This window comes from Typha angustifolia, chromosome 12 (genome assembly GCF_048772165.1).
Source record: "Typha angustifolia cultivar Huaian chromosome 12, ASM4877216v1, whole genome shotgun sequence".
In the NCBI taxonomy this organism is placed as follows: Eukaryota; Viridiplantae; Streptophyta; class Magnoliopsida; order Poales; family Typhaceae; genus Typha; species Typha angustifolia.
The window spans coordinates 4,975,636-4,998,523 of record NC_133250.1 but is presented as its reverse complement, the minus strand read 5'-3'; the positions used below and the strand labels follow the sequence as shown (position 1 = coordinate 4,998,523).

The following is a 22,888-nucleotide window of genomic DNA, read 5'->3' as shown; positions in this document are numbered from 1 at the left end:
TTTTTTAATAAGGCCGTGAGAGGTAAAGTTATCTTCCCATGTCCTGCAATAAACCTTCTATAATAGCCTGTCAAACCAAGGAAGCCCCGAAGCTCGCGCACGGTCTTAGGTATCATTAAATCTACTTTATATCATATCAAACATAATCATTATATCCTTATTCCAGAATATAAGTAAACTATTCCTAGAATAAATTGCTCATTTTAGTAAAAATAAATTAGACTTTATTATTCCAAGAATTGAGTAGACAAAATTTGAATTCCCTTTCCACAAGTAGGTCAAAGCTTTGTTCTCCCACTTTGCAGGGAAGGAGCAGAACTGCAGAACGGAGTTTGCTGGCGCAACACGAGTTCTCCAAATTAAAACAGCAGACAGCCGCAATCTACGGTTTCTTTAATTTACAAGGACCAAACTTACGTTTAGCCTGAAGCTTCTAATGGCTCCGCCTAGAAGAGGGAAACCGAAGGCCGCCGCCGCCGCCGCCGCCGCCGCTTTTCCAGGCTGCCTTCGTCTAATTCCTCCCTCCACCGTCGCCATTTCCGTCCACGCCAAGCCCAGCTCCAAGGTCGCCACCGTCACTGGTTTGCATACCCTTTTTCTCTCTCTCCCTTTTCCTTTCTATCTAAACCTTTTTTGTTCCTTTTTTGATTTCTTTGTGCGCTTGATACGAGGAGTTTTTTTTTTTTGAATTCTTTGTTTGCTTGATACGAGGAGACTCAGATCTCAGCGACGAGGCTGTGAGCGTGCAGATCGATGCTCCAGCGAGGGACGGCGAAGCTAACACGGCGCTGCTCGAATTCATCAGCTCGGTGAGCCCTTTTCTTCGAATTTGGAAATTAGTTGCTATTATAAGGAGAAGTTGGTGTGAAAATAAACTTTGAAACACATCTTATTAAATTTGTTCAATTTGCTCAAAGGTTAATTATTGATCTGATTTGAAGAAACATGTAGATGTGTCAAACGAGATTAAGAAAAGGGAATTCAATGTCTTAGATTAGTTCATGAACAATCTGGACGCTAGATTAGTTCATTTCGCTCTTTTGTAGCACATCTTATCGATGATGTACAAAGGGTCAGATATTTTTTATTTAGAACTTAAAATTATTCAAGTGCAGTTTTGGACCCGCTAAGTTTTAATTCAGTTTAGGATAAATATCATGTCAATCTAATTTCTCTTGTTTGCTTTACTTGAAGACACTAACCAGATTGAATTAGGTTTGAACAAGAAATGAAGTTTAAGGATAAGGTTTTATGGCTATCTTCACCCATTATATGATGGAAGTCTATTTATTTGAAACTGTCCTTATCTTACTCTAACAAGAACTAGCTGCATGCCGCTGATTGGTAATACAAGGTTAATGCTCTTGAGTTATTAATCATGAGTAAACTTTTTTCTACATGTTCCCCATTTATCTTAGAACAGGATTTTCACATTTTTATTATTGGGGAAAGCATGCACCCATCTTCATGTACGAGATTCTTTGACAGTAATAGTTTTGATGTGTATTTTGCTGACTAATGTACAATGATAGAATATAGATGCTAAAACTTTGTTGTGAACTCTTTCTACCAGTATTAGCTCTTAGAATTGCATTTTGTAGCGTCACCTTCTTAGGAAACAAATAACAGGGTTCAAGTTCATAATTGTGCTTGTCCCTTCTTTTATGTTATCACTGAGCAAAATGCGAAAGACTATGATAGTAGGTTAGGGTTCTCTCAAAATGACTAAAGGTTGGCCAAGTGAAGGATAAAAGTGGCTTTCATACTAGGGCACCTTGGTCTAGCCGATTGGATTGGTTTTGATTAGTTAGAACTTTGTGGTGTCACTTGACTGGAGGATATGTCTTGGTCTTAGTGAGAGTTAGCTATGAAAAGGACTTGAGGACTTGGCTAAGAGATAGATCAAGTGGGCAGAGGCTCTGGACTTGATGGGCTGGCATGGGTTTATCGGGTCCGACAAGAGCTTCGGACCGGTTTAGGCCGTTAGGTATAGAGTTTTAGACTAAAATCTGGTATGGAAGTGGGTTGGATTTTTAGCTTGAGATGAGCTAGGCTTTGAGCCGTGGAACAAGGGTTAATAAGCGAAAACCTTGGCTAGCCTGCAGCAACTTATGTTGTGGGGCCGTGGGCCAACTAGGGTTTTGGTGCCCCTACTGAGTGGGGAGGCATGTCTTGGGTAGGGGCGAGGCCGACTTGGTTAGGGGAGATCTTGACTAATGTTTTGGCTGTAGTGGAGCAAGGAAAATGATGATTAGGAGATGGGGAATGGTCGGTGAATCGGAAAGGGGTAGCAATGGCTTAGTTGTGGTGGGAGCTTGGTGGTGGTGGTGGTGGTGTGGCCTAAGGCTGAAGGTGACGATGATTTGGGCTAAGGATGAGAAGACACGTATAGGGTGAAGGCTGGTCATGGAAGAGAGTGATGGTGGTGGCAACGTGGAGGCCGAGTGGAGTAGTGATGAGCTTGGTTAGTGGTAGCTGCAGTTGTGAATGGTAGGCTTGAGACATTGACGGTAGAAATGAAGGCCTTTTGGTAGGTAGGAATGGGTGGAGCAAAAAAAGATTCAGGCGAGGGAGAGGAGGGAAAGCGAGACAAAATATAGGAGGGAAACCTGAGTTGCTCTTCGCATTTATATTTGAGGCTATTCGTACTCAACCCGACTCAACTAACATACTTGATTAGGACTCAACCAAATTAAAAGACAAATATGTTTAGATCGAACTAGGCCTAAACTAACTCATGCGATAAGCAAATAACACAATATGAAATGCAAAGAAAGGAACTAGACTTATCCGACATAGTTGGCCCACCGGCTTGGGCTAATTTTGACTTGGACCCAGATTCAGAACTAACTCATGCCATAAACAAATAACACAATATGAAATGCAAAGAAAGGAACTAGACTTATCCGACATAGTTGGCTCGCTGGCTTGGGCTAATTTTGACTTGGACCTAGATTTAGTCTAGATCGTAGTATTCTACGATGCTTTTGTTCATCTTGACCACAAGGTGAGAACTAAAGGAAACCAAGCCATGTAATCTGATTTAGCCATCCGAGTCGCTTTCTCCTTCTTGAAGTTGGTCTCATTTGGCTCCTTCCATCAACATGATTGTAGTCGGCCTTGTGCATTTGTGTCTTAGGATAAATTTTTTGTCATAGTAAAAGCACAAGCCTACGTGTAGGAGGCCGTGGTTGAGTTCTGAAGGTTGTGAGCACCTTTGGCCCAACTTTGGCCATTGAGCCAATTTGCGCGTCTGTCTTGGCTTGGGTGGAGTTGCCGGTGGCCAAGGTAGCTCTAGAGTGTCTGTCGCTATCCATGGTGGCTTTCTATCGGTCTTCATCATCAAAGTTCTCTTTTACCTAAGTAAAGTGGAAGGCGTCCATTAGAGATAGAGGTTGAGTTGCCTTCACCTTGGCTTGGATGATATGTTTCGGTTACGAACGTATCGGGGTTTGATTGGTCTTGACGTCAAACCTATAAATTATGTGTGATTGGGCTAAGGCAAGGCATAGAATATGATTTCGGTGGCAGTTTTGGCGTGTGAGTAGGCCAAATTGATGAGAAGAACGAGAGGAACTCGCTAGTAGTGGTGGTTTGGGAAAATGACATGGCTTGATAGATGATAACCCTTAGTAAAGGTTATGTGGTAGCATAGTGCAAAATTGCGAAAATAGGTTAATAGATGTGTTAGGATACTTGTGGGTATTATTGACGGTGAAAGGACGAAGATGGAGAAGTGGGTTGGCCTTAAGGATCGAGGGAAACAACTAGACAAAAAGGATCAGAGAAAAGAGACGGGAGAATTGAGGGAGAAAGAGAGTTTTAGAGAGTTGGAGGAAGATAGAGTTTAGAGAGATAGACTTCAATTAAATATTCAATGCTTAATCAAAATAGGCTGCCTAGACACATAATTATAGGCTAAACTATGTCGTAAAAACCCTAAAGATAAATACAAAGAAAACACATTTAAAAATACAAAACAAACTTATCATTATGTTTGCTTTTCATTCTGCCATAGATAGAGTTTGAATCTAGATAAACTTTGAATATAAAAGTTATAGATCAGGTTGTTATCAATCTTATCCAATTAGTTTCGTAAATTTTGGACCTTATATCTTATGAATTTTCTCTCAAAACTTTATAGGTTTGAATTCAATTAACTAAGCAATTTCTAACCTACTAGGACTCTCACTAAACTATAGAAACAAATAAGATAACAACCCATTGAGCTAATGTCCCTAAGATGTGATACGACCTAACCCAGATCGTATCATATTGGATGCCATGGCAAAGATTGCTAATGAAGGTATTTCACAAAGTGCAGTTCGACCACCCATGTACTGATGCGAACCGAGTTAGCTCGGATTACACCAAGAGGACATTGGACTCAATGAATTGAGTCTATTTGTCTTATCTGTTTTTATATCTTAGTTAGAGTCTTAGTAAGTTAAAAATTTATTTAATTAGCTAAATATAGAACTGTGCAGATCCGGGAAATTATTTAGAAGATATTCTTTAGGTATCCGAATATTATTAAACTGCATGGATAATATCAACAACCTTAAGATCTATAACTTTCGTATTTAAGGTTTCTCAAAATTCGAACTGTACCTATAGCAAAACGAAGGGCTAATTCTAGAAAGATAAGAAAGACTAGTTTAGTTAAGTTTATTTAGGACTCTTTTAATTTAATCTCTATAAATATGATATTATGGTTCGTACCTTAGGTATGCTTGGAATGAAGAATTAACTAGCTTTTGCCCTTGCATCTCTCTCAACTTAGCCACCAGATTTAACATCTCCCACCTCTCTCTTCACCAACCAACGCCACCTCTTTCGTTAGCAAGATTTCGTCTAGTTTCTAATCTCTCTTCCATTGATTCCCTTAGTCTCGTAGGGCATGTCTACTTCTTTTCCTTCTTATCTGAACTATCAATTTACCTAACCACCACTATCATTATCCACCATCGACGCCATCTCTATTATCATCTACAAACCGATCCACACCCACTACCTACACCATTGTCGGTTTGTCATCCATATTTGACCCCAATATCATCCAAATCTAAAAAGAGTTTGAATATCAAAAACCTAGATCTGGAAGTTACGAAACTATTCCAACTAGTTTCATAATTTTCTGGCATCTGAAAAATATTCGCTGTACATTCTCCCTCAAGCAGAGCTATCTGTGATTTAGATCGACCCCAAGTCGGTTCTTATCAATTTGGTATCCGAGCCAACATTTTTTGAACCGTGATGAGTACCACTAGATTAACGGCAGCAAAGCAAGTGGAGCAAATATCACAAATAACGGATCTAGCCATAGAGACGGAACAAGAAGTACCATCTAGATCGCCATCTCCACCGTGTTCTCAAGATTCGATGGAGGGCCATGTTGATTTATCGCAAACATTGGCATTCGTGGTGCAAAACATGATGGCAATTCAAGCAACCCTCTTGGACATGAATCACCACCTTCGAAGGCGTACCCCAGACCCTACCACCCATGGGGTGAATGTCTAAGGTGGCATGCTACCTCGAACCAGCGTCGTCGCCGATCCTGATCCACTCGTGCCCACCGACGAACTGGTGATGGCTGCAGCTTTTGTAGCGCCTCCCCCGGCCCCGGCTCAACTAGATCAGCATCCTCCACCTCATGACCAGCATCGTAGGCTAGAGGAGCGTCCACCGTTGGAACAGGACCAACAATGGTCAATTTAGCAAGCACTATGGCCTCGGCGCGACGAAGCACAACGTCAATGTGTAGAATTTTCACTCGTGTCCTAGACCACCTATGGCAGCAAATCATCAAGAAGACTCATGGGATAAGTGGGATGAACCCCACCATCAACCAAGGGCAGAGGCAAAGGTGAAGAACCAGCTAGAGGCCACAACCAAAGACTAGTTAGGTACTTTCACTTGGGAGGATGAGAAGGACTCAAGCCAAGTTGATCCGATCAACTTAATTATAAATTTGTGTCCAAACTTTCTTTGTGTTTCAGCCTGAAGAGTGGCCACTTGCAAGGACCAGATGTGATCAAACCTAGTTAGCAAAAATGCTCGGACTTGGCTCAAATGTTGAAAGAAAGGATTCGACAACCACAAAAAGGTTTGTAAACCATCATGGACATCTTGAGGATAAGATGGTTAGAAGCGTAGTGGATTGATGCAAACCAGGTTAGCTCGGATCATATCAAAGGGACATTAGGCTCAATGGGTTGAGTCTGTTTAGTTAGAGTCTTAGTAGGTTAGAAATTTATTTAATTAGCTAAATCTAGCTCTGAGCAGTTTTGGAAAAATATTCAGAAGATATTCTTTAAGTCTTCGGATAGTATGAACCACATAGATAAGATTGGCAACCTTAGAATCTACAACTTTCCTATTCAAGGTTTTTCAAGATTCGAACTTTATCTGCAGCAAAATAAAGGGCTAATTTAAGAAAGATAAGGAAGATTGATTTAGATAAGTTTGTTTAGAACTTTTTTGATTTGATCTCTATATATATGGCATTATGGCTTGTATCTTAGGTATGCTTGGCACGAATAATTAATTGACTTTTGCCCTTATATCTCTCTCAACTTGACTACCGGCCTTAACATCTCCCACCTCCTTCACCAACCTATGCCACCTCTTCTGTCGATAAGTTATCGTCTAGCTTTTAATTTCCCTTTTTCGCCAATTCCCTTAGTCCCGTAGGGCAGGTCTACTTTTTTTCCTTTTCCTCTAACTATTAATCTATCTAACCACCACCATCATTATCCACCATCGACGCCATCTCCATTATCATCTACAAGCTGATCCACACCCGCCACCTACACCATTATCAGTTTGTCATCCATATTAGACCACGATATCATCCAAATCTAAAAAGAGTCTAAATTCAATAACCTAGATTTGGAAGTTACGAAACTATTCCAATTGGTTTTGTAATTTTCTAGCATCCAGAGAATATTCAGCGAATATTGTCCCTCAACTGTGTAGAACTGTCCACGATTCGGATTGACTCTAAGTCGGTTCGTATCATGTACTTGGTTGAAGATTCTTTCAAACTTATCTTGATAGATCTGGATAGAGGAGAATTGAACAAACTTCGATAGGATTGCCTAAAAGTCATCATACCTATACGATCCAAATCGTTCACAAATTGCCTCGCGAATGCATCCCATGTCTGAACGAACGGTTTCATTGTGCCAATTGGAACCATTTTATTGCAACGTTTTCTAGATATAGGGAGGCCAACAACACCTTATGGTCCTCCGGTGTGTCTTGGTACACTACAACAAAATTAAATTCTTGTGACATTTTATGTGTGTGGCAAAAAATAGAAAATGCATCACAAAAAGTATTTGCAATGACTTAAAAAAGTCGTCGCAAATATTGCCGTCGCAAAAATATTTATGATAGTATAATACTAAGCCGATACAGTTGAGTAATTATTTGCGACACTAATTGCCATCACAAATATTTGGGAATGTCGACACGATTAATATGTTATTGTCACCATCTGAATTAATTGTGTCATTGCCATCTCTTTTTGTGATGGTTATTTATAGCAATAAATAGATGAATTTACATCGGGTACAATATGTGTTGCAAATAATATATTTTTAATGACAACTTACATCCGACACGAAAGATAATTTAATTAATAAAGTAAAATTTATTTTAACTTCTTTTGCATCCTGTAGTAGGTGTCACAATGATACGATCTCTTAGGCTAAGGTTAGATTTATCATGTTTTTCAGATCTGGACAGAATCTAGCACGGAACTTTGGAAAAGGAGTTTGGAAATTCTAGCTGTCGGATCGACGTGAAACTTTGATACATTGTAGCTCTGGAAAAGAGCTTTCCAACGAATCTAGTTTCAGGAAAATCGGACCGCAGGATCTATAGATATCGTCAGATAAGTAGACGAACGTCAGGGGAGTCCGTCAATGGATCCGTGGATGGAGGCACGAGATCCTAGGTGGATTATGGAGGATTAAGGATGAATGGTGGAGATGGAATGGCTATGAATAGTAGATGAAATATGATGGAAGGGAATAGGGAAGATATGGAAGGATATTTAAGGAAATATCGGAAAGAATTCGAAATAGATGATGATTGAGGTCTAATTTGGATCTAAATATAGTCGTATCTTCCAGGCTGATTTATCGATGATTCGACCATTGGATACTTATCAAATTTGGATGGAAGATAGATCTCTAAGTCAGCTTTCCGAAATGGGGTCATGGGATTTGGGGCGATATGTGGATTTCTAGATATCAAGGTTTTACCAAAATACTCCGCTGGATTAGAATAGATCTAGAGGTGGATATTTTAAGATAAATTCTAATCGATCTAACCGTCCAAAAGATTTGATATTCTAGTAGGTTGTTCCCCTAGAAGTCAGGGATCCAACGAAATCAAAATTAGGTCGATTGGATGAGTAGATCAAGAGTTATGGTGATAATATTGACAGAAGATCAGATGGTTACGAGATGGATGTGAAAGGTAGAACCTACAGATTGACGAGATGAAGGTCGTCGATGGATGGTGGAAGGCCTATGGGTATGGGAAAGACTTTAGGACGTGGAGGAAATGAATGAGATGGTGTGGGCTAGATCGGGGTGCTGCGCAAGGCAAAGAAGATCAGGGAGAAGGGAGTCAGCTCTCGGGGTCGAGAGGGAACGACTAGTCGAATACGGGGGAGAGGGACATAACCATAATGAGTCAAGTCCTAGACTGATAGAAGAAGGAGAAGTGAGCTTAAGCCAGAAGTTTCATAATAATTCATTCATGACCCTCAAGTGAAGATCAGCCCTCCTATTTATAAGAGGGAGATACAAGTGGGTTTAGCCCATTATCCAATATGGGATTAAACTAAAATAATTGCAATAAGTAAATAAGCAAATAGAGTGGATAACTGTATTGAGCCCAGACTCAATACCCTTTGAGTGGACCAATTGGCCTAAAGCCCATCTTCTAGATTGACCCAGCTCTTTCGGATCATATCACACAAATGGTACAATATTTTGTAACACTATTTAGCTTGTCATAAAAAGTAGTTTTTTTATAATCAAGTTATATTTTTATTGACGTTTATATGTTGTCACAAAAGGTAGTTTTTATTGAATTTTTTTTTTTTGTCAATTACATTCTTTAATACAAAAATACAATGTAGTGATATTTTTGAGACTATCTAAGACAAACGATAACTTATCATCCACAACATTGAATGAACCTGTAGTATAAATTTAGCAAAGTATCAACCAATAATTGCATTAACAAAACAAAAGCTTCATAAACATTAGAACTTGTTTATAAGTAAATGATAAATTAAATCATACATGACAAACTAAATCATCTCACTAACTAATTAAAGCCATTCAAGAGATCACATTTGATTCTACAAGTAACTCATAAAAGCATGTCACACTCCACAGTAAGCACTTGAGAAAGAACTATCAAGGTTCTCCAAGATTGGTCTCCTATAAAAATTCAAGAAATAAACTATTTAGAATTCGTACGTGTATTTGATATCATTGAATAAGATCATAAATAATATTTACCTCTCTTTATACGCAATTAAATAAAACAAAATATCTAAAACAAAGGTGTCTAATAATCTTTAATTAATTTCTATGTAGTAAGAGTATTACACAAATTCATATACCTGATCTTTTACTGCCGGTGATGATTCAAATGGTAGAATTACATGAGAATTTGGTGTGAACTGTGATCCCAAAATGGATGGCATTCCTGGAAAAGCAGATCGCATATGATCCATCCATGTTTGTATCGAACTCACTAATTCATCCATGCGATTTCGCGTCTCAGTAAGTTGTTCCTGCATTGTTGCACATCTTTTGTTTGCTTCTGTAGCTTCTTGAACAGCTTGTTCATACATTTGGGACAACATTGTTGACCTAGAAGATGTTTCACCATAATATGACTTGATAGTCTCACTTCGAGGGGCACAACGAATACGACTAGACCTATTAGGACCCATAACTTTAATGAATATCTCTTCATGGGTGGGAGCAGATTTTCCGGCCTCTGATGCTTGAGTAGTAGATTGCACCTCTGATTGTATGTTTTCCTGGATTCATGAAAATAGAATTTGTTAGTTCATGTCTTTCGACTATCTAAAAGACTAATTAAGATGCATACCCAACACTTTTCAGCCTCTGTATTAACCCACTTTTCATCTTTCTTTTGCCGACTCATCTCAAATATTTCAAGTTGATCAAGTTCACGATGTAGTGTTTCCTCCTATTCACAATAATAGTATCAAATTAATTATAAGGATAAAATTTTATGTTACATAAACTAAAGCTAATGAAATCAATTATTACTGTAGAGTAGGCAAGCTGTGTGAAACTAGTACGACCTGTCAAATGCGGCATCTCCTAATTTTTTGATCGATTTATCTTATTTTCGTTGGAGACAACCTATATTGACAAGTAAATTGTTAGTTATCTACATCTGAAAACAAAAAGAATAAAAGTTAGGATTGACATAAAATAACACATATGGAGATAATTACTTGGAATTCTTCGGAGCCCCAATATTTACAGAGCCAGGCCCAGTCATCTCGTGATATATCGGGAGGACAAAGAGCAAACCGCTCGTGAGGTGTCTTTCCTTTGCTATAGTAGAACTTCACTAATTGTGAGCGATAGTTTTTATGTAACCTGTTAAGAAAGCGAAATATACCCTTTCTTTGTTCTCCTTCCCATGAAAATCAACTCTGTTTCACATTTGAAACAAATACTATTAAATTTATTGAAAGCGGAACTTAATTTTCTATGTATAGAAAAATGTTACTTACTCCAAAATTAATATATACGTACTTTAAGGCGAAGGTATATATTTTCTTTCACAGTATCTGGAACTTCTTTCCAATTCTTTGTTTTCAAAGGAACAAGCTGTCTTACTAGCATTTTGGCCTCAGAAGCAAAGCTAGCAGAATCTTTACCATAAAAATCACCTTGCTTTGTAAATTTAAGGTCCTTAAGTTTTTCTCCTTGAACTAATTTTCTTACTTTGATTCCAATTGCTTTTCATCGCCCTTTTCTTGATCGATTATTGGAACCTATTACTCAGATATGATATAAGTATCAAATACCATAAAATATTAGTACATTAATCAAATTAATATGAACAAAAACTTTTAGAAAACATAAGTTTAAATTTGGTACTAGTAGAATTTTGCTGTCCAGTAGTAGCAATATTTTGAGAAGAAGGCTCAGTCACTGAAGATTGCGTTGTTGGCACAAAGGAATTTGACGATGACATAAATTGCGTAGGAGCTCGACCTTTTATACCTCCTGTAGATCTGAGGTGTTCTTTTCCACTAACCATCTTAAGAAAAATATATTCATAATCCATGTGAAATATCATAAGTGAAGAACTCTAAAATTTGAGATAAATTATATAAAATTGCTTACTAAATCTAGGAACTAAGAACACTGACGAATAATGTTAATAAAGAGAAAAGTCAAATAACTCACAAACTAAATGTTATAAGTGCTCTAAAAAAATAAGGTGACTACAAAGCTATATGCTGACATTACACTAATATAATGTCTTATGAAGAATTAAGATATAAAATAGAAAAAAATGACCATGATGTAACACAATTTTAGGCCATTACTTCAACATCCATAATATTATCTTTGATATTCTAGTTATTATCTTGATCTCTATCAAGACAATCTGCATCGATAGCTGCTACTGGCATATCAACAAGTATATGGCCATCCCCAGTTATCCATCTATGCACCTCTTCACCAACTTCAATGTTATGGTTAGTATGAACTTCAGTATCATGTTGTTGGTATGGGTCCTCATCATGATCTGATTCCAACTCATTCGTATTTGGAATATTAAAATAGTCTCTTGGTGGTGTCTGCACTACAAGATACCAATCTTTTCTGCTATTATCTGGCACGTAAAAGACTTGTTCAGCTTGGCATGCTATTATAAATAGTTCATTTGTATTTAAAGGAGATTTGCTGTTGACACTTATGAACCCATGCACATCTTTGACCCAACCAATACGATCACGCTCATTTCGAGAGTCCCACCAAGTACATTTGAATAAAACAATGCGTCTTTCACCATATTCAAGTTCTATGATCTCATTTAAGATGCCATAATAGTCACATTTTGAACCTTCCTCAATGTTATTGACAACAATGCCACTATTCTGTGACATGCTCTTCCCTTCAACTTTTTCTGTACGAAATCTATAACCATTCATAATATATCCACTATAACATCTAACTCCAAGGCGAGGGCCAGCTGCCAATGAAAGCATCCCCTTAGTTGCTCGAGAATCTCCGGCCATTTGTAATGAGATGATCTATAAGATAATATAAATCATAATATAAATCATATTATAAATAAAAACATATCTCATATAGATTAGGAGAGAAAGTTCTGATATTTATATAACTTACATGATTATAGAACCATCTACGAAAATCTTGTCTGTGAGCTCTCGATACATTCTCAACAAGTAAATCTTCAAGCAATTAGAAAAAGACTAGTCATTAATTATTTTATAAAAGTAAAGTTATTGTAATAAATGATTTATAAGTGCATATAATAGTTAAGGGTCTAAGTCTTACTCAGCAAATGGAGTGACCTCATCCAATTGATTTAGCACATACCACTACACTTGGTCCAACTCATATTCACTAAGTCGTCGTATTTTTCCTTTTTTGGATGTTGGTCGTCCATTTTTTTGAAAAATCCAGAAGGTACCATTATAATCAGAAGGACCACCATCATAGTTTCTTTCAATTTGATTAAATCTTGTATCTATACCATGAAGATACCGAGAGCGGAATGTTAAAGACTCCTCAGCAAGATATTCTTTTGCTATTGATCCCTCAACTCAATTTTTGTTTCGGACATAATTTTTTTAACCTCCTTAGATACCTATAATCATCATTATAAGTTAATATTTAATATATTCTTAAAGTAAAAGCATACAAGTTATGAAAAAAGTAGCATTTAAGAAAACTAACCTTTCAATTGGATACATCCATTGGTAATGAACTAGACCACCAATTTTAGCTTCACTTCCAAGATGGATAAGTAAATGGACCATAATATCAAAAAATGATGGTGGAAATATCATTTCTAACTTGCATAATATTATAGCAATTTGTGATTCCATCCTTTCCAAGACATCTACCTTTAGGACCTTCGAACACAAATCTCAAAAGTATATACTCAACTCAATTAGCGGATTTGCTACCTGTTTTGGTAAGACTCCACGAATTGCTAAGGCAAGAAAATGTTGCATCATTACATGACAATCATGACTCTTCAATCCAGATATTCGACAATCTTCCAAATTCACACAACGAGATATGTTTGATGAAAATCCATCTGTAACCTTTGTCTTTTAAAAATTTACATACTTTAGTCTTTTGGTTTGCATTCAATGTGTAAAGTGCATTTGGCAGTTTATATTTATCACCATGTGGTACTGGATGCAGATCTTTCCTTATATTCATCTCTTGTAAATCAAGACGAGCTTTCAGGTGATTTTTAGTCTTCCCTTCAATGTTCAATAATGTTCCCAGAATATTGTCACAAACATTCTTCTCAATATGCATAACATCCAAATTATGGCGTAAGAGATTTGTTCTCCAGTACGGTAAGAGAAAAAAAATACTTTTCTTCTTCCAATTATTTGAGCGTCTCTTTAACTCACTTCTCCTAATCATTTTTCTAAATTTATTCTCTCCAAAATCCTCTAATTGTTTCAAAACATCATCACCAGCTCTTCGCTTTAGAGGAGGACGTGATTCTTTAGAATTATCAAATGACTTTTTATTTGCTCTCCATTTATGGCTCATTGGCAAGAATCGTCGGTGACCCATATATGCAAACTTGGCACTATGTTTAAGCCTACATGACCATGTATCCACATTATGCTAAACTGCCTTTAGTGCTCCACCTAGATAAGTGGGCATATGCTGGAAAGTCATTAATTGTCCAGAGTAGTGCAGCACACATTTGAAAATTTTGCTTTTTAAAGGCATCATATGTATCCACACCATGGTCTCATAATTGTTTTAGCTCCTCTACCAAAGGTTGTAGGTAGATATCAATGTCATTTCCAGGAGCCTTAGGTCCAGGAATAAGTAAAGTGAGCATTATATAAGGTTGCTTCATGCATAACCATGGAGGTAGATTATAAGCAATAAGAACAACGGGCCATGTGCTATAGGAAATGCTCATTGATCCAAAAGGATTAAAACCATCAGTAGCTAAACCAAGCCTTACATTTCGATTGTCGGATGCAAAAGTTGGGTGTATTACATCAAATGTCTTCCAAGCTTGGAAGTCGCCTAGATGTGCCATAACTCTATCAAGTGAAGTAGAACGACCTACACTGTGCTATATCATATCTTTAGCTGTTATTGGTGACATAAATAATCACTGAAGTCTACTTGCAAGTGGGAAATAACGTAAAATCTTGTTTGGTATCTTACTAACTGTAGTAGAACAATGATCAACATCTGCATCTTTTCCCAAATTTCTATTCAGTTTATACCTGGAGGCTCCACATATATGACATGAATCTACGTATTTAAAATCTTTCCAGTGCAACATGCAATCATTCACATATGCATATATCTTCTCGTAGTTCAAACCCAGATCTTTAATTATTTGTTTTGCTTTGTACCAATTGTTTGGCAAAGTTTCACCTGAGGGGAGTATGTCTCTCAACAGCTTAATAATCATATTAAATCCCTTGTCACTCCAATTATTAAGACACTTTATATGAAATAACTTCACAAGGAATGATAGCTTGGAGAACTTTTCATAGCCTAGATAAAGAGGTCTTCGAGCATCTTCCAACAATTTGTAAAATCTGCAGCCTCTTCATTTGGTTCTTCCTCTCGATCTACACTTGTTCCACAATTTAAGTCATGTATCATTTCCTCTAAATTATTGTGCTTATCTTCGTCAGCATCATCGTCAATTTCTTCTATATTGTTAAGTTCAATAATGTCCTCTTCATGTGCTACCCAATGGTGTATGTTCGTAAAATTCCATGTATAATTAAATGATTGTAGACTTCTTTTCGAGTCCTCATGCGAGCGTTATTACATTTCCGACATGGACATAATATTTGATCTTCATGTGTACTGTGTTGAAAGGCAAAATCCAAAAATATCTGAACTCCTTTGTACTCATTGCTTAATCTATCTTTATTTTCCATCCATCTTTTATCTATTTGATCCATTTGCAATCTAGGCAATAAAAAAATTTACAATTAATGATATACATATTACAGTATCAATAAAGGAAAATAAATTATGCTATCAAGTCACAAGCTAGCTTACTCTTCAAAATATCCGTATAATTCTTAGTTAAAAATCAGAGTGTAGTAGTAATTGCACGGTTTACAAAGGCAAAGCACTGTTTAAAATTAATAGAAAGATGCAACACTAAAAGTTGTATATGCCCCATGATTTATTGATTGCTTATTTCATGGCTAATTTAATAGAGTAAAGTTGATGCTAATCATTCAATCTTAAAATAGGCTAAAACGGTTCGATAGTAAAAAACGAGAATATACACTAATTTAAAATAATTAAATCTAGCTTTTTTTATGTATGTGAACAGAGATAGGTAAAAAAGATGAGAAAATATAAAATAAAATTCATCATAGCAATATGAGAAGTAAACATAAAAAATACCTTGCAACGGGAGATGTCAAGATTGATTTATTTTGGTATTGTGTTCCTTTGTGAGAAATAAGATAGAAAGAGAGGCGAAAGTACCAATAAAGAAGACGGCTAGATGAAAGTAAAGATAAAGTACTTAACTACTTACGATATAGATAAGGAAAATAATTAGGGATTTAGGAAAATCAAATCGTGGGTGAGATTTGATCATGCGCGCGCAAAGAGAGAAATTTCCCACGTCGATTCATTCTAAAATTTTTAAGTTGTGGGGCCCGTATTAATTTATATAAAATTATTAAAATATTTTATATTTACTAGTGAGTGAATGAACACGTATTGATTTCTATAAGTTGCGGGGCCCACTAGTATTCAACTTGTCATCAATGACATGATCTTTTTATGATGTCTAAACAAATCTACATCATCATGAATAGATAAAGATAAATAACAAATCTATATTTCAAATATTATACTTTTTCTTTTTTTTTATACTCTATTGTTATTTTTCCTAGTTTATGTATATAATAGTGATGCATGAAAATATTATTTGTAATCAAATAGGTATTGGAATTCAAGTTGGACCTAATAATTCAAGTTTTGTATCCCTTATTAGTTGTCACTAAGTCTTTTATAGAGTAAGTTATATATGTGTCCATCTTAATTGAATTATTTTTATTTGGTTTTATATTTGTGTCTACGAATGTTTACACGAAAACTTATACTTTTACATAATTATTAGTGACAATCTTGTGAAATAGTCACTCAAGTAATACTTGTTGTGACACTTATTTATATTGTCACAGAAAACTATTATTTATGTCAGCTTTTATATCCCGTCATGAAAATTAAAATAGTTGTGACACATAATGTCGATCTAGCCCTTCCGTCTTTATCCGCTTTATTATATAATCATCATAATTAAGATCTTTTACGCGTCAACCTAACAAAAAGTGATGCAAACAAATCTATCTTTTATGTCCCTTTTGTTAACCGTGACAAATATATATGTAGTTGTGTCCAAATAAAAAATATTTCGCAAATAATATGTATTGCAGTGGATTTAAAGTCCGTCATAAAATAATGTGTCATAAAAGGTACGATTTCTTGTAGTGGTACGAGAAGAACTGGTTTGCTCGATAGATCTAATCGAGCGGGTCCTTGTTGCTGAATTTTGAAAAGCCCAGCCTTGTGGTTAGACCTTGTTTCGCTGGTCCACGACTGTCTCTACGTCCAAACTCTCCTCGGCCATGAAAGGGCTCTTTCACTACCGTTTGGTATGGCTGCCATGATTCTGGTTGGTCAGCCCATGGATCAGGTGCAGGGTTGCGCAGGTCAGTGACCGGGGGTAGCCTATGTGAGCGATTGCTGCTCTTGACTCTAGTGTGGTCAGCAATGGTGCTTGGGGTTGCTGTCCTAGGTTGGAAGAGGCGTGCCATCATGCCGGGACAGCGGTGGAGGTGTTGGTGTTAGGTTGCATATTGGTATGGTTGCGGCAACGACAATCAGCGATCCAGTGGTAGGTTTGGATCTGCCTCCATTCTTCATCTTGAAGAGAATCCAGGAATTCTCCACAATGGTCGACCTAAACTTGATGAAGACCTTGTACATCATTGCCGTTAGAGAGGAGAGATTAGCTATGGTGGGATTGACGGGCATCTCTTATTGAAAATGTTCGATCTTAAGCTCCGTCACAAGATTGGATGGCGCCGATGTCGATGAACTCGAATCAGCCAAAACTCTCCTTACAGACATGGATTGGGTGGTGGCATGCTAAGGAAGGGTGGCTTTAATACCAATTGATACAACCGTAGGTTAGGATTCTCTCAAAAGGACCAAAGGTTGGCCAAGGGAAGGAGAGAAGTGCTCTCAGCCTAAGGTGCCTTGGTCTAGCTGACTAGACTAGTTCTGGCTGGCTAGAGCTTTATGATGTCACGTGCCTTTTGGTTACAAATCTTGGCTTGCCATTTGGCTAGAGCATAGGTCTGGATCGTAGTGAGAGTTACCCATGGATAGGGCATGAGGATTTGGCTAGATAGGTCAAGTGGGTGAAGGCTCTAGACTCAACAAGTTAGCATGGGTCTGTTTGGTTAGGACAGAGCTTTGGGCTAGTTCAGGCTCGTAGGGGTAGAGTTTTGTTACGGTCCAACTAGGCCAAGGCGGAGCAAGGAACACAGGAACGTTGGGTGCAAACCAGGAAGACTTGTCGAATGCAATAAGGACCCTAGGATTTCTTTATTTAGATTTAAGTTCATATTAAGTATGTCAACTGTAATCAGTTAGGCATAAGGGTCTAACTTGAATTTTGTACTTGATTGATAGGAGCTAGTCAGACCCAAGCTCATCGAGCAAGGGGTCAATCGAGTCGAGTCTGTAATTCGATCAGGGTAGTTGTCTACAAGAGCACCCTATTGAATCACAAATTGATGAATGAATTATTTTCTTGCATTAGGAGTAATTGCTAATTAGCTTCCACCAACCCTAGCTCACCACTGACCATCATCACCGTCACCGAGCACCTCCACCCTTTCTACCACGCGTGGCCACCCTCTCAAGCCTACCGAGAGCCTCACCGTTCAAGTATCCCATGATGGTCGAACCGTTTGGGGACCATTACATTTTGGTATTAGAATCAACGTTCCTTGGTGAAATGACCTACATATGAAGCAAGTTTGCGCACACTATAGGGGAACAGTCAGCAAGGAGAGCCTTCCATCGACGGCACCTCAACTAGTGGACGCTCCGCCGGTAAAGGAGACCACCCTGACACCGAAGGTACCAATTGCTGGTGTGGGTTGCTGCCATGGCAAGAGGAAATGAGAAGGGCGAGAGAGGTCCTAGAGCAGACAATGGAGCAAATGATGGCCCTCCTTGCAAGGAGTATAGGGTGGCAAACGGTAGCGTCTACATTACTCTTCACGTCACCGTAGGGAGTCACTGCTGTAGCAAGAACACGCCCTAGGGCGGGACTTAGGCCACTAATGCGAATGTCTCCCCAGTCCAACAATCGTTAAAAGTCCAAATCTTCAGACGATATTGGATTTTGACTCTCGTAGAGAAAGTTAGAGATATTCGGGAGGACACCCGTTTGATTGGCTGCACTAGGTGGAGCAGTTCTTCAGCTACCACAGAACTCCATATCACTAGCAGGTCTAACTAGCCTTCTTCCACTTTGAACAGGAGATGAGTCACTAGTTTTGAATCACGAGCAAGGCTTGACCATTCGTGGGATCAACTGATTTTGCGGTAGCCATGTGTACTTGGTTCGGGTCCCACCGAGTATGAAAACTTTCAGGAGGCATTGTCTCAAGTATACCAGTGAACCACGATTCAAGCCTACCAAGCTGAGTTCAAGTGCATCTCGGATCGGACACAAGGATGGATCGATTCACTAATCTGTAGCATGTTCATCAGTGACTCAAGGTGAAGGCCATGAAGCCTCTAACCTTTCTGGATGCCCTTCTCGTGTGCCTCTATGATGGAGGAGAAGCTCAAGCATCTCCGAGGGTCGTACCAAAGCTTGGGTTTTGCATTGGAAGGAAGAGCCACCTACACGAGCACCCTAGCCAGAGCGGTGGTACTCAAGGCAAGCCCTAGGGCTGGGCTTCTTGTCAAGCCAGTCCCCATGCACCATCCCGAGCGGCCCTGAGCGAGGGGGAGGTTTCACGAGGAGTGAACTGTAGGAGACTCACCCTGGCGGAGGTGGTCGACTAGAAGGCCAAGGGCTTTTGTTTCCATTGTTATGAGCGGTTTATGCTCAGCAACAAATGCAAGAAACAATCCTCAGCCATCATGCTCCTCGAGGCAGATGAAGAGGAAGAGGAAGTGGGAGCTTGGAATGGAGGAGACATTGAGCAAGCCGCATATTAGGTTGGAATTGAGGCTCAAGTTGAGTTGAGCCTGCATATCTGCTCGGGCTCAAGTGCATTTTGCATCCTACAGATGGAAGGTGAGGTCAAGGATGCTTGGGTTGAGATCTTAATCGACTCGGGTAGCACACACAACTTCGTGGAAGCGAAGTTGGCGCATCAGCATGGACTGGTGGTGAGCCCGACCGTTGGGTTTGATGTGGCTATAGGCAATGGAAAGGTCTTACGGTCGAATGACAGATTTGAAGGGCTTAGGATCTAGATCCAAGGATATGAGTTCGAGCTTGACTTGTCCCGGCTCACACTCAAGGGGGCGGACCTAATTCGAGAGCTCAAGATTGATCTCAGTGCCACCCAACCAAATCAAGGTAGACGGAGACGTTGCGACACTTGGAGAAGGGCAAGGGACTCCAGCTTGTAGGAGAAGAAACCCTATTATAAAAGAGGATCTTCTCGCTCATAGGTTGGCGAAGGGATTGAGAGATCGACCCTGAAGCCCAACCCATTTTCCCAACTCAACTTACCAACTCGTATCTTAGTGGTGAGTGAGTCGAGTTGGGCTGATGATTTGATCTCCGATGGGAAGGAACCATGATGGATGGCTCTAAGGCACATTCCATTAAAGACAGCTCAGAGAGGGACAAGTGTTGGTGGTTGGTGGCTTTTCTCAACTTGAATTACCAACCATACCTACCAAATTGTTGGTAGCTTAAGCTGGGAATAACCTCGGTCAGCGACATCGAGGAAGACGATCAGCAAGGAAGAAATTGAAAAGGGGCATCTATCGAGAACCAATGGCTTTTCCTAGTTTGAATTACTAGCTACACCGATCGGAAGGCTAGTAGTTCAACCTGGGATGAACTATCAATCATCGACGTCCAAATCGAGAACGATGAAGGAGAATGGAACCAGCGGCTTCCTTTCGGTGACACCTTGAGAGCAAGGTGAAGGAAGCGTGGTGGAATGTTACTAGCTTATCTGGCCAAGCCGGAGCAAAGAACGTGGGAATGCTACGTTTAAACCGAGAAGACTCATGAAATGCAATAAAGACCCTAGGATTTCTTTAATTAGATTTAGGTTCATGTTAAGTAAGCCAATTGTAATCGGTTAGACCCAAGGGTCTAACTTGAATTTTGCACTTGATTGTTAGGGTAGTCGGACCTAAGCTTATCAAGCAAGGGGTAAACCGACTCGAGTCTATAATTTGATCATGGTAGCCACCTATAAGAGCTGCGATGTGCACCCTTTGGGATTAGGAGTAGTTGCTAATTAGCTTCCACCAACCCTAACTCACCACCGACCATCACCACCGTCCACACGTGGCTACCCTCTCGAGCTTACCAAGAGCCTTCACTGCACAAGTATCTCATGATGGTCGAACCATTTACGAAACTGTTATAAGTTTTGGGCTGAAATTAGACATGGAAGTGGAGTTGGGTTCTTAGCTAGAGATGGGCTAGGATTTTATTAGGGTTTGAGTCATGGAACAAGGCTTTAATGGCTAAAGCCCTTGCTGGCTCGCAGCAGTTTGTGAGGTAGGCCTCTGGCTAGAGTTTTAGCATCCTTGTTGAGTGGGGAGGCATGTCCATGGGAGGGTCATGGCCGACCTAGGTAGGAGAGATCTAGGGTAGAGTTTTAGCTATAGTGGAGCTATGAAAATGACGGCTAGGAAATGAGAAGGGTTGATGAACTGAGAAGGGTTGACGACTACTTGGTGGCTATAGCAATTTGGTGGTGGTGGTTGTGTGGTCTAAGGCTGAAGGTGACAACTGCTTGTGTTGAGGATGAAGGACCACGTCTAGAGTGAATACTGGTCATGAAAAGGGTTGATGGTGGTCGCAAGGTGGAGGCCGAGTGGAGATTGCTGTGGGCTTGGCAAGGTAGATGATAGTGGTGGTGGTTGCGGGTGGTAGGCCAGCAATATCAATGTCGATGGTAGAGATGACAATTGTATAGAAGGTAGGGACAACTGGGGCAAAGAAGGATTAGGAGAGAGAAGCTAGAGACAAAATAGAGGAGGAAGAAGAGAGGTTCAATAATCAAGCATCAAACCTAAACTTGAGTTACTCTCTACAGTTATATTGGAGGCTAACCCGACTCAACTAGTCGACTTAGCTAGGACTCAACCAAATTAAAAGACAAACAGGTTCAGACCGAACAAGACCTGTACTAATTTATGCCATAAGTAAATAACATAATATGAAATGCAAAGAAAATAACTAGACAGACTTAATTGGTCCGCTGGCTTGGGCTAATTTCGACTCGGATCTGGATTCAGTCCAGACTGTAACAGTAATTTGCTGGACCTTTTCGAAGACACCTAATATCTATTGAAGTTATTTTTTTCAATGAGAGGATTCTAATTATATGGTCACAATTTGCCCCTAATGGTCAGATGATTTTATGTCCCATCCTACCTGTATGGTATCCAAATAGCTATTGATGTTCCAAGCTGCCCAATCCAGCTCCTTTTTCCCATTAAGGCCTTAAAAACAGCTTCACAATAAATTATTTACTCTCTCCCTCTTAGAGAAGAAATTTCTCTCCACATGACCTGCATTGAACTGTTTCCTATTTATGTTAGCCAGGTCAAAATGGAGCTTACTCATGATCTTCAGTGCCAGAGCCACATAGTTACAAGATGTGGCTCCACCTTTGATTCACACATATAAAACTTATACATCTTCAAACATACAGGTCTTAGGTGTGAAGAAAAGACAAGTTTCTATTGGCTCTGGTTCAAAATCAAGGGAAAAGGTTGTGCTTGTGCAGGATGCAACTCTTCAAAATGTTTTTGATGCTTTGAATAACGCCTGCAGTTCCCAGTGATGTACAGAAGTTTCTACTCTTGTAGCTCCTTCTCCCATAAATAAGACATATATGGCCAGCCCACTTTCTCCAAAAGAAAAGAAAAAAATGATGTACATGTCAACACCTTCATACGATGGACAGGCACTTGACATTGGAAGGAGCTGTATTTAGACAAAGATTTTAGTATTTGAAAACATTTATGTAACTAAAAGATTTGCATTTCGATGAGGCAATGTTTATATTGTCAGAGGCTTGAGAATGTAACAATTCTGTGAAACAGCTTTGATCCCAGGTTTTTGTTTTCCTTATCTGAAATGATCTTGGATCCCATGGTTGCAAGTTACTTTCTTACAGCTGCCAGTGATGCATTTGCCATGATACTTGGGTGGCTTAGGGTTCTTATAAATACTGTAATATTTAACTGCATTGTCTAACAGCACTTTCTCCAAAAGAAAAGAGAAAAATGATGTACAAGTCAACACCTTCATATGATGGACAGGCACTTGACAT

At 39.0% G+C, this 22,888-nt stretch overlaps 1 protein-coding gene and 1 pseudogene across 2 annotated transcripts; one reads left to right on the top strand and one right to left on the bottom strand.

Annotated features, from left to right (window-relative positions):
- The first annotated feature begins 285 nt into the window (after positions 1 to 285).
- Positions 286 to 22,684, top strand: LOC140771626 (uncharacterized). Of its 2 annotated transcripts, none has more exons than XM_073113184.1 (3): positions 286 to 581; positions 715 to 809; positions 22,265 to 22,684. In XM_073113184.1, exons 1-3 carry the CDS (start codon positions 437 to 439, stop codon positions 22,394 to 22,396), a joined length of 372 nt encoding a protein of 123 aa, XP_072969285.1. In that variant the 5' UTR covers positions 286 to 436; the 3' UTR covers positions 22,397 to 22,684. The 2 variants fall into 2 exon arrangements, with proteins under 2 accessions (XP_072969285.1, XP_072969286.1); XM_073113185.1 differs by having other exon boundaries at positions 289 to 581; positions 721 to 809.
- On the bottom strand, positions 12,605 to 14,920 carry LOC140771961 (uncharacterized; annotated as a pseudogene).
- Positions 22,685 to 22,888: the final 204 nt, after the last annotated feature.

Coding starts and splice junctions, on each gene's coding strand:
- LOC140771626 (XM_073113184.1), top strand. CDS start 437: ATGGCTCCGCCTAGAAGAGGGAAACCGAAGGCCGCCGCCGCCGCCGCC. Junction 582..714: donor CAAGGTCGCCACCGTCACTG/GTTTGCATACCC, acceptor TGATACGAGGAG/ACTCAGATCTCAGCGACGAG. Junction 810..22,264: donor TGCTCGAATTCATCAGCTCG/GTGAGCCCTTTT, acceptor TCAAACATACAG/GTCTTAGGTGTGAAGAAAAG.